At 43.2% G+C, this 14,906-nt stretch overlaps 1 protein-coding gene across 4 annotated transcripts; it reads left to right on the forward strand.

The window, feature by feature from the left end:
- Window positions 1-8,947: 8,947 nt before the first annotated feature.
- LOC120043492 lies at window positions 8,948-13,254 on the forward strand. Of its 4 annotated transcripts, none has more exons than XR_005476459.1 (5): window positions 8,963-8,996; window positions 9,106-9,128; window positions 10,148-10,292; window positions 10,488-10,633; window positions 10,792-13,254. XR_005476459.1 is itself a non-coding variant. In XM_038988086.1 (5 exons), exons 1-5 carry the CDS (start codon window positions 8,985-8,987, stop codon window positions 11,416-11,418), a joined length of 978 nt encoding a protein of 325 aa, XP_038844014.1. In that variant the 5' UTR covers window positions 8,969-8,984; the 3' UTR covers window positions 11,419-13,254. The 4 variants fall into 4 exon arrangements, 1 of the variants encoding a protein (XP_038844014.1); XM_038988086.1 differs by having other exon boundaries at window positions 8,969-8,996; window positions 10,463-10,633; XR_005476457.1 differs by lacking the exon at window positions 10,148-10,292 and having other exon boundaries at window positions 8,948-8,996; window positions 10,463-10,633.
- The last annotated feature ends 1,652 nt before the right edge of the window (window positions 13,255-14,906 follow it).

A 14,906-nucleotide genomic window follows, 5' to 3' on the forward strand; every position in this document is an offset into this window, starting at 1 on the left:
TCAGAGAAAGAGATTATTTTAACAAGTAATTTAAAAAGAAGTTTCCAATCCATGTGCCAATGCCTTTTAGCAAACTCCAGGCGGTGCCATGATCAGATGACATGAAATTAGAGCTCTCAGGCCACGAACACCAAGAGTGGGTCTGGCCTTCAAAAGAACAACGCATATGCAGAAAATTCTTCCTCCCTACTGAATACAAAGGGAAGCACAGGCGCGAGCTGCCCAGTGACACGAGCTTACCAGATGAGCAAAAATCACTTATATGCTCGCTTCGAGGCAAGAAACACAGAGGCATGCATGAGAGCATCAGCTGTTCAGGATGCCTGTGTGATCACGCTCTCCATAGCCGACGTGAGTAAGACCTTTAAACAGGTCAACATTTACAAGGCCCCTGAGCCAGACGGATTACCAGGACGTGTGCTCCGGGCATGTGCTGACCAACTGGCAGGTGTCTTCACTGACATTTTCAACATATCCCTGATTGAGTCTGTCATACCAACATGTTTCAAGCAGACCACCATAGACCCTTTGCCCAAGAACACTAAGGCAACCTGCCTAAATGACTACAGACCCGTAGCACTCACGTCCGTAGCCATGAAGTGCTTTGGAAGGCTGGTAAGGGTTCCCATTAATACAATTATCTCAGAAACCTTAGACCCACTCCAATTTGCATACCGCTCAAACAGATCCACAGATGATGCAATCTCTATTGCACTCCACACTGCCCTTTCCCACCTGGACAAAAGGAACACCTATGTGAGAATGCTATTCATTGACTACAGCTCAGCGTTCAACACCATAGTACCCTCAAAGCTCAACACTAAGCTAAGGATCCTGGGAATAAACACCTCCCTCTGCCACTGGATCCTGGACTTCCTGACGGGCCGCCCCCAGGTGGTGAGGGTAGGTAGCAACACATTTACCACGCTGATCCTCAACATCCTCCTGTACTCTCTGTTCATCCATGACTACATGGCCAGGCACGACTCCAACACCATCATTAAGTTTGCAGACGACACAACAGTGGTAGGCCTGATCACCGACAACGACGAGACAGCCTATAAGGAGGAGGTCAGAGACCTGGTCGGGTGGTGCCAGAATAACAACCTATCCCTCAACGTAATCAAGATAAAGGAGATGATTGTGGACTACAGGAAAAGGAGGACCGAGCACGTCCCCTTTCTCATCGATGGGGCTGAGGTGGAGAAGGTTGAGAGCGTCAAGTTCCTTGGTGTCCAAATCGCCAACAAACTAGAATGGTCTAAACACACCAAGACAGTCGTGAAGAGGGCACGACAAAACATATTCCCCCTCAGGAAACTGAAAAGATTTGTCATGGTTCCTCAGATCCTAAAAAGGTTCTACAGCTGCAACATCAAAAGCATTCTGACCGGTTGTGTCACTGCCTGGTACGGCAACTGCTCGGCCTCCAACCACAAGGCACTACAGAGTGTAGTGCGTACGGCCTAGTACATCACTGGGGCTAAGCTGCCTGCCATCCAGGACCTCTACACCAGGGGGTGTCAGAGGAAGGCCCTAAAAATTGTCAAAGACCCCAGCCACCCCAGTCATAGACTGTTCTCTCTGCTACCGCAGGCGGTACCAGAGCGTCAAGTCTAGGACCAAAAGGCTTCTCAACAGCTTTTACCCCCAAGCCATAAGACTCCTGAACAGGTAATCAAATGGCTACCCGGACTATTTGCATTGTGTGCCCCCCCCCCCCCCCAACCCCTCTTTTACGCTGCTGCTACTCTCTGTTTATCATATATGCATAGTCACTTTAACTATACATTCATGTACATATTAACTCAATTAGCCCGACTAACCGGTGCCCCCACACATTGGCTACCTGGACTATTTGCATTGTGTCCCGCCACCCCCCTCCCACCAACCCCTCTTTTATGCTGATGCTGCTCTCTGTTTATCATCTATGCATAGTCACTTTAACGATACCTACATGTACATATTACCTCAATTAGCCCGACTAACCGGCGCCCACGCACATCGAGTCTGTACCGGTACCACCTATATATAGCCTCGCTACTGTTATTTTCACTGTCATTTTAATGGTTCTTTTTTTTTTAAATGTATATTGTTTACCTAATACCTATTTTTTACTTAAAAATTGCACTGTTGGTTAGGGCTTGTAAGTAAGCATTTCACTGTAAGGTCTACCTACACCTGTTGTATTCGGCGCACGTGTCAAATAAACTTTGATTTGATTTGAAATATGGTGGTGGATCTTTGATGTTATGGGGCTATTTTGCTTCCACTGGTCCTGGGGCCCTTGTTAAGGTCTACGGCATCATGAACTTTACCAAGTACCAGGACATTTACAAATACCTGGTTGCCTCTGTCAGGAAGCTGAAACGTGGCCGCAAGTGGATCTTCCAGCAAGACAATAACCCCAAGCACACATCAAAATCCACAAAGAAATAGTTAACTGACCATAAAATCAACATTTTGCAATAGCCATCTCAGTCTCCGGACTTGAACCTCATTAAAACCTGTGGTCTAAATTGAAGAGGACAGTCCATAAGCACAGACAAATGATATCAAGGATCTGGAACGATTCTGTATGGAGGAATGGTCTAAGATCCCTCCCGATGTGTTCTTCAATCTCATAAAACATTATAGAAAAAGGCTCAACGTTGTTATCCTAGCATGGGGAGGGTGCTGGAGTATTGAAAACAGGGGATCCAATCATTCCTATCCTTTTGAGATTTGTTTTATTACTTGTTAAACAAAATGTCTTTCTCTGAGCAAATATGTTAATATAAAAAATATAAAAATTAAATGTTGAGCATACAAGATAGCTCAGTATTTGTATTTGTTTTTATATAGTATTTTTTGCTCATCTTTATCAAAGGATCCAATAATTTTGTAGTGTCATGCAACTAATAACTAAACCACCTAACCTATTCCATAACAGAATGTGTGTCTAGCTAGCCAATAAACTTAGGGTGGCATATAGACTTACAGAATCCACTGAAATTATTATTTAAATTATTTGAGTGTTTGTAAACTAATAATATTGTTATTTACAACAGAAGGAAGGGTCGACACTATCTGGCCAAGTTGCAAAGTCAAAGCGATTAACCACGTGTGTGAATAAAAACATTCATTACAAGCAGTTTATGAAAACAATTTCAGGGGCAACTTTAACCAGCAGCATCGAGTAAACCTTGCACCAGGGACATTAGGGATGTAATCATTATGCCGAAAACGTTTACTCCAAACGGAAAACGCAAACGATCGTTTATTGGACAAATCCAGGTAGGTTCCTCCCCGCTTCGTTACATTTGCTCTGTTTACTTTTGTTCAGTTTTTATTTAAGAATTAACCCAGTTTCATCAAGTCTGCACTGCTCTGTGTTTTCATTTTACACCACCTGATGGCAGTATCTTCCCCACTTGATATCTCTCCAAATTCACTATGAGCCCTGTACAAGTAGGTGAGATGAGATTAGCAGTTTCTTTGACACCAGAAATGAACTGGCTTTACGTTCTAATTCTGGAAGCTTTTTGGACCTAGACTTGGCGGACTGAGCACGCACACCTGAGAGGCCCCCGTGTTGAGATTCAGAGTGGCGGATGTGTTGATACCTATCACCTGGGGGGTGGCCCGTCAGGAAGTCCAGGATCCAGTTGCAGAGGGAGGTGTTTAGTCCCATGGTCCTTAGCTTAGTGATGAGTTTGAGGGCACTATAGTGTTGAACGCTGAGCTGTAGTCAATGAATAGCATTCTCACATAGGTGTTCCTTTTGTCCAGGTGGGAAAGGGCAGTGTGGAGTGCAATAGATATTGCATCATCTGTGATCTGCTGGGGCGGAATGCAAATTTGAGGGTGTCCAGAGTTTCTGGGATAATGGTGTTGATGAGCCATGACCAGCCTTTCAAAGCACTGTAGTCATTTAGGCAGGTTACCTTTGTGTTCTTGGGAACAGGGACTATGGTGGTCTGCTTGAAACATGTTGGTATTACAGACTCAGACAGGGAGAGGTTGAAAATGTCAGTGAAGACACTTGCCAGTTGGTCAGCGCATGCTCGGAGTACACGTTCTGGTAATCCGTCTGGCCCAGCGGCCTTGTGAATGTTGACCTGTTTAAAGGTCTTACTCACATTGGCATAGGAGAGCTTGATCACACAGTCGTCCGGAACAGCTTATGTACTCATGCATGTTTCAGTGTTACTTGCCTCTAAGCGAACATAGAAGTAAATGAGCTCGTCTGGTAGGCTTGTGTCACTGGACAGCTCGCGGCTGTGCTTCCCTTTGTAGTCTGTAATAGTTTGCAAGCCCTGACACATCCGACGAGCATTGGAGCTGGTGTAGTACGATTCGATCTCAGTTCTGTATTGACACTTTGCCTGTTTGAGGGTTCGTCTGAGGGCATAGCAGGATTTCTTATAATCTTCCGGTTTAGAGTCCTGCTCCTTGAAAGCGGCAGCTCTACACTTTAGCTCAGTGTGGATGTGGCCTGTAAACCATGGCTTCTGGTTGAGGTATGTACGTACAGTCACTGTGGGGACGACGTCCTTGATGCACTTATTGATAAAGCCAGTGACTGATGTGGTGTACTCCTCAATGCCATCGGAAGAATCCCGGAACATATTCCAGTCTGTGCTGCAAAACAGTCCTGTAGCTGACCACTTTTTTATTGACCGAATTGCTGGTGGTTCCTGCTTTAGTTTTTGCTTGTAAGCAGGAATCAGGAGGATAGAATTATGGTCAGATTTGCCAAATGGAGGGCGAGAGAGAGCTTTGTACGTGTCTCTGTGTGTGTAGTAAAAGTGGTCTAGAGTTTTTTTCCTATGGTTGCATATTTAACATACTGGTAAAAATGAGGTAAATGGATTTAAGTTTCCCTGCAAAAAGTCCCCAGCCACTAGGAGCGCCGCCTCTGGATGAGCGTTTTCCTGTTTGCTTATAGCCGTATACAGTTCATTGAGTGCGGTCTTGTTGCCAGCATCGATTTGTGGTGGTAAATAGACAGCTACGAAGAATATAGATGAAAACTCTCTCGGTAAATAGTGTGGTCTACAGCTTATCATGAGATACTCTACCTCAGGCTAACAAAACCTCAAGACTTCCTTAGAAATCATGCACCAGCTGTTGTTTACAAATATACATAGACCGCCACCCCATGTCTTACCAGAGGCTGCTGTTCTATCCTTCCGATACAGTGTATAACCCGCCAGCTGTATTTTATTCATGTCATCATTCAGCTACGACTCTGTGAAACTTAACCCTCTATGGCATGGTGTTGCCCTCGGGCAACAAACTGCCTTTTTGGACCTCACACCGCCCCTTTAATTTTTTTAAATGAAATTATATTTTTGGGAACAGAAAAATGTATTGAGATCAGATGCTTCATCGATGAGAATAATAGCAGAATGTGGGCCCAGTTTCACCTACTTCCATCCTCTCCCATGCACCACTTCCACCTACTTCCATCCTCTCCCATGCATTACTTCCATCCTCTCCCATGCACCACTTCCACCTACTTCCATCCTCTCCCATGCACCACTTCCACCTACTTCCATCCTCTCCCATGCACCACTTCCACCTACTTCCATCCTCTCCCATGCACCACTTCCACCTACTTCCATCCTCTCCCATGCATTACTTCCACCTACTTCCATCCTCTCCCATGCACCACTTCCACCTACTTCCATCCTCTCCCATGCACCACTTCCACCTACTTCCATCCTCTCCCATGCACCACTTCCACCTACTTCCATCCTCTCCCATGCACCACTTCCACCTACTTCCATCCTCTTCCATGCACCACTTCCACCTACTTCCATCCTCTCCCATGCACCACTTCCACCTACTTCCATCCTCTCCCATGCACCACTTCCACCTACTTCCATCCTCTCCCATGCACCACTTCCACCTACTTCCATCCTCTCCCATGCACCACTTCCACCTACTTCCATCCTCTCCCATGCACCACTTCCACCTACTTCCATCCTCTCCCATGCACCACTTCCACCTACTTCCATCCTCTCCCATGCACCACTTCCACCTACTTCCATCCTCTCCCATGCACCACTTCCACCTACTTCCATCCTCTCCCATGTACCACTTCCACCTACTTCCATCCTCTCCCATGCACCACTTCCACCTACTTCCATCCTCTCCCATGCACCACTTCCACCTACTTCCATCCTCTCCCATGCACCACTTCCACCTACTTCCATCCTCTCCCATGCACCACTTCCACCTACTTCCATCCTCTCCCATGCACCACTTCCACCTACTTCCATCCTCTCCCATGCATTACTTCCACCTACTTCCATCCTCTCCCATGCACCACTTCCACCTACTTCCATCCTCTCCCATGCACCACTTCCACCTACTTCCATCCTCTCCCATGCATTACTTCCACCTACTTCCATCCTCTCCCATGCACCACTTCCACCTACTTCCATCCTCTCCCATGCACCACTTCCACCTACTTCCATCCTCTCCCATGCACCACTTCCACCTACTTCCATCCTCTCCCATGCATTACTTCCACCTACTTCCATCCTCTCCCATGCACCACTTCCACCTACTTCCATCCTCTCCCATGCACCACTTCCACCTACTTCCATCCTCTCCCATGCATTACTTCCACCTACTTCCATCCTCTCCCATGCACCACTTCCACCTACTTCCATCCTCTCCCATGCACCACTTCCACCTACTTCCATCCTCTCCCATGCACCACTTCCACCTACTTCCATCCTCTCCCATGCACCACTTCCACCTACTTCCATCCTCTCCCATGCATTACTTCCACCTACTTCCATCCTCTCCCATGCACCACTTCCACCTACTTCCATCCTCTCCCATGCACCACTTCCACCTACTTCCATCCTCTCCCATGCACCACTTCCACCTACTTCCATCCTCTCCCATGCATTACTTCCACCTACTTCCATCCTCTCCCATGCACCACTTCCACCTACTTCCATCCTCTCCCATGCACCACTTCCACCTACTTCCATCCTCTCCCATGCACCACTTCCACCTACTTCCATCCTCTCCCATGCACCACTTCCACCTACTTCCATCCTCTCCCATGCACCACTTCCACCTACTTCCATCCTCTCCCATGCACCACTTCCACCTACTTCCATCCTCCCCCATGCACCACTTCCACCTACTTCCATCCTCTCCCATGCACCACTTCCACCTACTTCCATCCTCTCCCATGCATTACTTCCACCTACTTCCATCCTCTCCCATGCACCACTTCCACCTACTTCCATCCTCTCCCATGCACCACTTCCACCTACTTCCATCCTCTCCCATGCATTACTTCCACCTACTTCCATCCTCTCCCATGCACCACTTCCACCTACTTCCATCCTCTCCCATGCACCACTTCCACCTACTTCCATCCTCTCCCATGCACCACTTCCACCTACTTCCATCCTCTCCCATGCACCACTTCCACCTACTTCCATCCTCTCCCATGCACCACTTCCACCTACTTCCATCCTCTCCCATGCATTACTTCCACCTACTTCCATCCTCTCCCATGCACCACTTCCACCTACTTCCATCCTCTCCCATGCACCACTTCCACCTCCTTCCATCCTCTCCCATGCACCACTTCCACCTACTTCCATCCTCTCCCATGCACCACTTCCACCTACTTCCATCCTCTCCCATGCATTACTTCCACCTACTTCCATCCTCTCCCATGCACCACTTCCACCTACTTCCATCCTCTCCCATGCACCACTTCCACCTACTTCCATCCTCTCCCATGCACCACTTCCACCTACTTCCATCCTCTCCCATGCACCACTTCCACCTACTTCCATCTTCTCCCATGCACCACTTCCACCTACTTCCATCCTCTCCCATGCATTACTTCCACCTACTTCCATCCTCTCCCATGCACCACTTCCACCTACTTCCATCCTCTCCCATGCACCACTTCCACCTACTTCCATCCTTTCCCATGCACCACTTCCACCTACTTCCATCCTCTCCCATGCACCACTTCCACCTACTTCCATCCTCTCCCATGCACCACTTCCACCTACTTCCATCCTCTCCCATGCACCACTTCCACCTACTTCCATCCTCTCCCATGCACCACTTCCACCTACTTCCATCCTCTCCCATGCACCACTTCCACCTACTTCCATCCTCTCCCATGCACCACTTCCACCTACTTCCATCCTCTCCCGTGCATTACTTCCACCTACTTCCATCCTCTACCATGCACCACTTCCACCTACTTCCATCCTCTCCCATGCACCACTTCCACCTACTTCCATCCTCTCCCATGCACCACTTCCACCTACTTCCATCCTCTCCCATGCACCACTTCCACCTACTTCCATCCTCTCCCATGCACCACTTCCACCTACTTCCATCCTCTCCCATGCACCACTTCCACCTACTTCCATCCTCTCCCATGCACCACTTCCACCTACTTCCATCCTCTCCCATGCACCACTTCCACCTACTTCCATCCTCTCCCATGCACCACTTCCACCTACTTCCATCCTCTCCCATGCACCACTTCCACCTACTTCCATCCTCTCCCATGCACGACTGGACTTCCTCTCACTACCGTAGATGTAAGGGCATGCTTCAGCTTTATAGCCCTGTGATGTTTCTGGGTTACAACTTCTATCTGTAATACTACTTGTCAGTGAGCACTGCAGTAAGGTTTGAAAGCGTAACATGCACCAAATGACTACTGGCTTTCCGGAACCTTCACGTTAATTTATTCCTATGGGTTTCATATACAAACATAAGTTAATGGGGTAAACTCTGCTTATTTTGTTATTATTATTATTTCATTTTGCCTATCGATTTACTATCCTACAGAAAAACATAACTGCAGCTGAGTAAGTTAATATGTTCAAATCTGTATGGATGTTACTTCATTCTTCTCTTCTTTTCTATGCCCCGCCCTAAAACATTTTAACTCCCAGTCATTCATTTGCTAGGCTTCAGCACCCACGGCAATCATGAGCAGCTCCGTAAGTAGAAATCAATAATACAAATTACAATATGAATCATCTAAATATTACTATTAATACCATATTAAAATTACATTAAGTTGTTAAATATTTGTTTTTCTATTTACAGGGGCAGGTACCACCTACAAAAAGGTTAGTGTCAATTGTGATCACTTATGATAGTGCAAGATACATATAGACTAATATGATTTTTGCATTTGTGAGATAATTGTAGATATTATTAAAATAGTTAGTTCAGCAACTGTGTTGAAAGCAGTCTATGGAAAAGGGCAGACTGCAATCCACACTTTTATTTGATTAACTAGCCAGTTACAACTAATGCTAATAAGCATTTTAGGACCAAAAAATAAAGATGGTCCTTTACCCCTTTCAGTATGTTTTAAATTTCATGTACAAATCATCTCTTAAACTGATTGTCACTCAATGACTTGGTTTTACAGTATTTTGCAATGATTATGGCATGATTTAATGCGATACTTAGGCATTTTGGCAATGCGGCCCTTTATCTACTTCCTCAGAGTCAGATGGACTTGGAGATACACATTTTATGTCTCTGTGTCCATCTAGTATGAAGGAAGTTCGAGGTTGTTTCGCGAGCTTGGAGTCTATAGGTATCGACTAGCATGGTAGTCGATACCCATGTGGGGTTGACTTGAATGTAAGGTAGTGGCAAATGAGAGGTTACTGTCATTTGTTATCAGTGGCTAGTTAATTGAAACCAAATTGTGGATTACAGTCAGTTCTTATTCACGTATTGCATTCAAGGTAAGAAAACAACTATCTAAAATGTAATTACGCTGAACTATCCCTTTAAGCTGTTCAGTAGTAGTTAACATGCAGATTTATTTCCAGAGTAAAAAGCAAAAGTTTGTACAGCAAGATTATCTAGTATTGTAGTTGATCAGAGTTGTTAAATTGCTTAACTAGTGAAATTGCACAACTATAATAAATGATGCCCATTTGTGTACTCAAGAAAACGAAAAAGACTGAAAAATAAAGAAACTCAACTTGCTTTCTCATTATGCAGGGGAAATGGGATAACACAGCTCAAACGGAGTAGGGCTGCTTGAATTGGGTTTGAACAGCATTTTAGAAATATATATTATTTACTGTACATTAACTTTATTACACTTTACAATACCACTTTTAAGGAAACAAACAGATACTTACAAAAATTGGATGAAAAGAAATGATGGAAGCTTAAAGTCATCAGGTACAGCTTTCATTAGAAAGCTTGTGAAGACTTGGAGAGAACACCAGGATAAACATCACAAAATAAACATTTATATGAATAAGGTACATGTCCCCTAATTAAAATGCATAAATCATCACCTAAAATACATTCCCACACATTGTGTATATTTTTAGGTTACTAAACATTTCATCATGTTACAAATGAATTATTTCTAGAACAAAAAGTTATTATTAATTGTTCAATGTAATTAATTATTCATGTTTGTTAAAAGTTGCTTCATAGCATCTTTTTCTTAGGTCACATTCATAAGGCCCGTCTTCCTCCAACTGCCTTCTTTGAGTCTCAAGAGGTGATGTACGATTTAAAAAGAAGATTTCCACAGGCATTCAATAATTACAAGTGTCCACCCCACCAGACTCCATTTTCCATTCTTCTGGATTTGGTAAGTGTGTAAATAGAATAGATTTAACTTGAAGCTTTTGTCCCTGACAAATTTCCAAATCAACAAAATTAACAATAAACAATGACAATAAAACATGCATTTTCCATGTAGCTTATAATTTGTTGAATATTGCATGTTTCACTTTGTTTGTTTTTCAGGCTGTCAGGATTTGTCGATGTGAAGGGGAAGAGGAAAGGGGAATAAAAACATTTCTTCTAAGTTTCCTGGAAGCATTGAAATTGCCCCCCAAAATAAAAGGCGAGAGTAACTACACAAACTACTACACTCTGGAGGCTACTGTCATTGCTGTGTGCTACAACGAAACCCCTGGAGCCCTCAGACCAGAGAAGTACTATGGAGCATCCCTGTCCTGTAGAGGGGAGAGAGAAAAGAACATTGTGATCAATTGGTCATGTCTAAAAGTGTGGCATGACTATGTGTCTTATGCAGTGTTGTCATTCAGACATGATGAACAGGGAAACGGTATCAGATTCCCTGTCTCTGTAAAATGCAGAGCATTCTACAGGAATCACCAGACCAATTGTTATGAAGACCGAAGGCCGTGCAAGAACTGTGGGGATCTTTTCTCTCTCTCAAACCCTGAGACAGACAGAAATGACTTTCCCTACGGAAACTGTGCCGAAACGGAGTGCCTGAGTAAACTTATTTTCAATGATCAGGATGTCCGGAGCAATATGATTTTGGGAATCTACTGCACAAGGGAAACCCTAAAAGGTCTTAGAGAAAAGGCAGGAATAGCTTTGGAACATGGTCTTAAGGCATAGGTCTACTTAGCACCTCTGAACAGTGTGCCTTTGGCCGTCATTTTCAAACCAAGTCCAAACTGTGACTGTGTAAACTTCTATTATGTGATCAGGATGTCTGCAGCAATATGAGTTTTGGAGACTACACAAGAGAAAATGTCTTAGAAATATGGTAGAAAACGCTTTTGAACATTTAGGTTTTGTTTCACACAGGTTTTATACATGGTGTTTTTACTGTGTTTGACTTGGAAGTTTCCTCTGCCTCAACTATAGGGGGGAGGGTTTTGTTTTTAACCCTCTTTCTCTGTGGTTACAAACTAAGGCGCTGCTGTTGGCTCTCTGCAGAACCCAATAACAATTGTCAACGCCCTCATGTTCTCTCCACTGTTGCACAGAGGAAACCTCAGAGCAGCCTCACATCCTGTTGCGAAACCATGTAATAACAACCGCCACTCTGAAAAACTGCCAGCAGTATGATGAGAAAAGTTTCCAAGTGTCACAATACACATCTGACTAGAATTTGTTTATAAGGTTACATTTTAAGATAAAATGCTACAAATTACAACTGGAATTGTAAAACATAAGTGGGGATGAGTGATAAAAGGCTGTGTTTGTGTTTGTTATGTAAATGTACTCTGACCTAGAGGTCCATATGAGGGAATTTATCTTTTTTGACTCATCATATGAATGTACCAATATCCTGTGATGTACTGTAATCTCTTTCTAAGACCAAATAATAGCAGCCTCCACTCTGAAAAACAAAGGCATCCCGAAAATCGGTCTTCTCACAAAATCGCATGCAGCGTCTGAACGGGTTGACCTACAAACTTTTATGACCCCTCTCTGGAAAGATGAGACTCTCAAGAACATGATGGTGTTTGAATAGCACTTGCGAAGTTTGAATAGCACTTGCAAACAATTGCAACCAGTACATTTAGCAGGTGATCTACCAAAAAACTAAAATGCTAAATACTCCAGCCACATTAAAATACTACAGACAACCTGTTTTCTTCACGACTATATCTTGCTGGGTAAACTTAAAAGAAGAGATATCAAGTTCAAGTTCCGAGTTTAACTTCATTATTCCATACTGAAATTTGGTTTGGATGATGAACACGAATTAAAAAAAATATACACACTGTAAAAACAATAATTAAAGTAATGAATATGCATGTGATCACATGATTACTCTCCAGAAATACATTCTTGTCCTCATAGGTACTCTTGCATATTGAATGCATATCTGACATTTTATATGATTTGTATTTAAACATTTTTAAAAAATGGTTGGATTTTCTTCTGGAAGAAGCACAGCTGTGGTGGAACAATACATTTTAGTTTATCGTAGAGCTTAATTAACAGACCTTTGTCAGGTGCTGGCCCTGCAGATTTTAACATTTGACTTCCCCCTGAAACTGCAAAAACAATTGTGATCTTTGCTCACTCAACTGTGACTAAGGTAACTGTGCTAAAGTCACAATGCCTAGGCAAATGGTTAGGAATTACAGCTTGGACTTCAAACAAGAAAAATATTACCTGTAATAGCAGACATAGAAAACATCAACCATGGGAATTGATTGTGAAATCGTTTTACTTTTTGGTTTAGTCTTTTTTATTACTGTAATAAGCTATCAACTTTTCCATTATCAAATACCCTGCCATGTGTTTTGTGTAACAGTGGAAATTGTATGCACATTTCTGATGTAACATGAAGTTGGAGCTGCAACGTGGTCCCAGAGCATTTAGAAATATTCTTTGCGTAAATCCTAGACACTCCATTTAGTATGATATGTTACGTTTCGTATGGTATTTATTAATTTGTTGATGTCCATCACCCATTTCATGTTATATGTTATGAATTACAATTAGTATTATATGTTACGAATTTGCAAAACGTAATATATGTTACATATTTGAAAAATGTACAATATGTTATGTTGATGACACAAGTTTACTGGAGAACTGAGACGAAGTAGAGACTCTGGACAGGGTGGATATTCGTATAATAAAAAGCAGTTTTATTCAGAGGTAAAGATATCTGATACAAGCATGCTTGGACTCGTTCATTCAGCTCGTAAGGAACCTGCAGACAGAGCCCAGATAACAGAAATACATAGTCATTTTATACAGCACAGAAAGTAGGTTGAGTCTGGAAGTTCTGGTCCTTTGGTTGGTTCTGATGAGTTGGGCGAGGTCTCCTTCAGGCTAGTATCACTGTCCCATTGGCTCTAAGTAGAGTTCTTTGTCTTCAAAAATGTTCAGACTGAAGAGGAGTTTTTTGTGTGTGCGTTGATGTTCCTGTCTTATCTGTGTTTTATGAAAGATTTACGTCAGCCCTCAGTCCTTGGTTATGTGTGTGTGTCTCATTATCTCGTGGGAAGCCGTACCAAGCACTCTTGCTCAAGGCCTTCCCTGCTTTATCAGTGTTTATGAATGTTCTGTGTCAGCCATCTGTCTCTGGTGTGTGTGTGCCTCAGTTTCTGCTTGTGAGTATGTGAGAGAACCTTGTTTAAGAAAGAAGTTAGTTATAACAATGTAATAGCAATATGCTTGTGTTATTACAATGGTATTTCTTACAGTTATGATATTTCAAATTGTATGATATGCTACGAATTATAGCTAAGTGGCTAAAGTTAGCTAGCTGGCTAACATTAGGGGTTAGGGTTCATTTTAGGAGTTAGGTTAAGGTTAGGGTTACGGTTAGTGTTAGGGAATGGGTAGAGCAAAGGGGTTAGGATTAGGGTTAGGGACGAGTTAGCTAACATGCTAATTAGTTTCAAAGTAGCTAATAAAGTAGTAAGTAGTTGGAAAGGGGCGGCAGGGTAGCCTGGTGGTTAGAGCGTTGGACTACTAACTGAAAGATTGCAAGTTCGAATCCCCAAGCTGACAAAGTATAAATCTGTCGTTCTGCCCCTGAACAAGGCAGTTAACCAACTGTTCCTAGGCCGTCATTGAAAATAAGAATTTGTTCTGAACTTCTTAGTTAAAAAAAAGTTATAATATTATTTATATTAGCTAAAATGCTAGTTGTTCGTGATGAGATTCGATTTCGCAACCTCTGGGTTGCTAGACGTTCACGTTATGTGCCAACCCATCCACCCCGATAAACCATCCTACTTTTGTTTTTGCCTTAAGTACACATCTGTTTTACGTGACCAAACCAAATGTTGCATATCATACTAATTTAAGAGTCCCCGCATTTACGTTTACTATGATACCAGGCTAGCAGAAAGGGTGTGACACTGAACTTGTGTAACACCGGAGAATTATAGACAGCATGATTGATGTTATTTTATGAAAAAACTTATATTGTAAATATTTTTGGTCCATTATCAAAATAGAATTCCTGAAAGTTGGTTGGTTAAAATAAAATAAATAAGCAGATTTTGGGGCTTCCCAGCTGGACGAGGTGGCTAAAGAGGGCTTAGCCCTACTCAGTTCAAAATGTAATGCCCTCAGTTTTAGTTTTATGTCCCTATATAAAAATAGCAAAAAAGTAAAAAATGATT

This window comes from Salvelinus namaycush, unplaced genomic scaffold, assembly GCF_016432855.1.
Source record: "Salvelinus namaycush isolate Seneca unplaced genomic scaffold, SaNama_1.0 Scaffold94, whole genome shotgun sequence".
In the NCBI taxonomy this organism is placed as follows: Eukaryota; Metazoa; Chordata; class Actinopteri; order Salmoniformes; family Salmonidae; genus Salvelinus; species Salvelinus namaycush.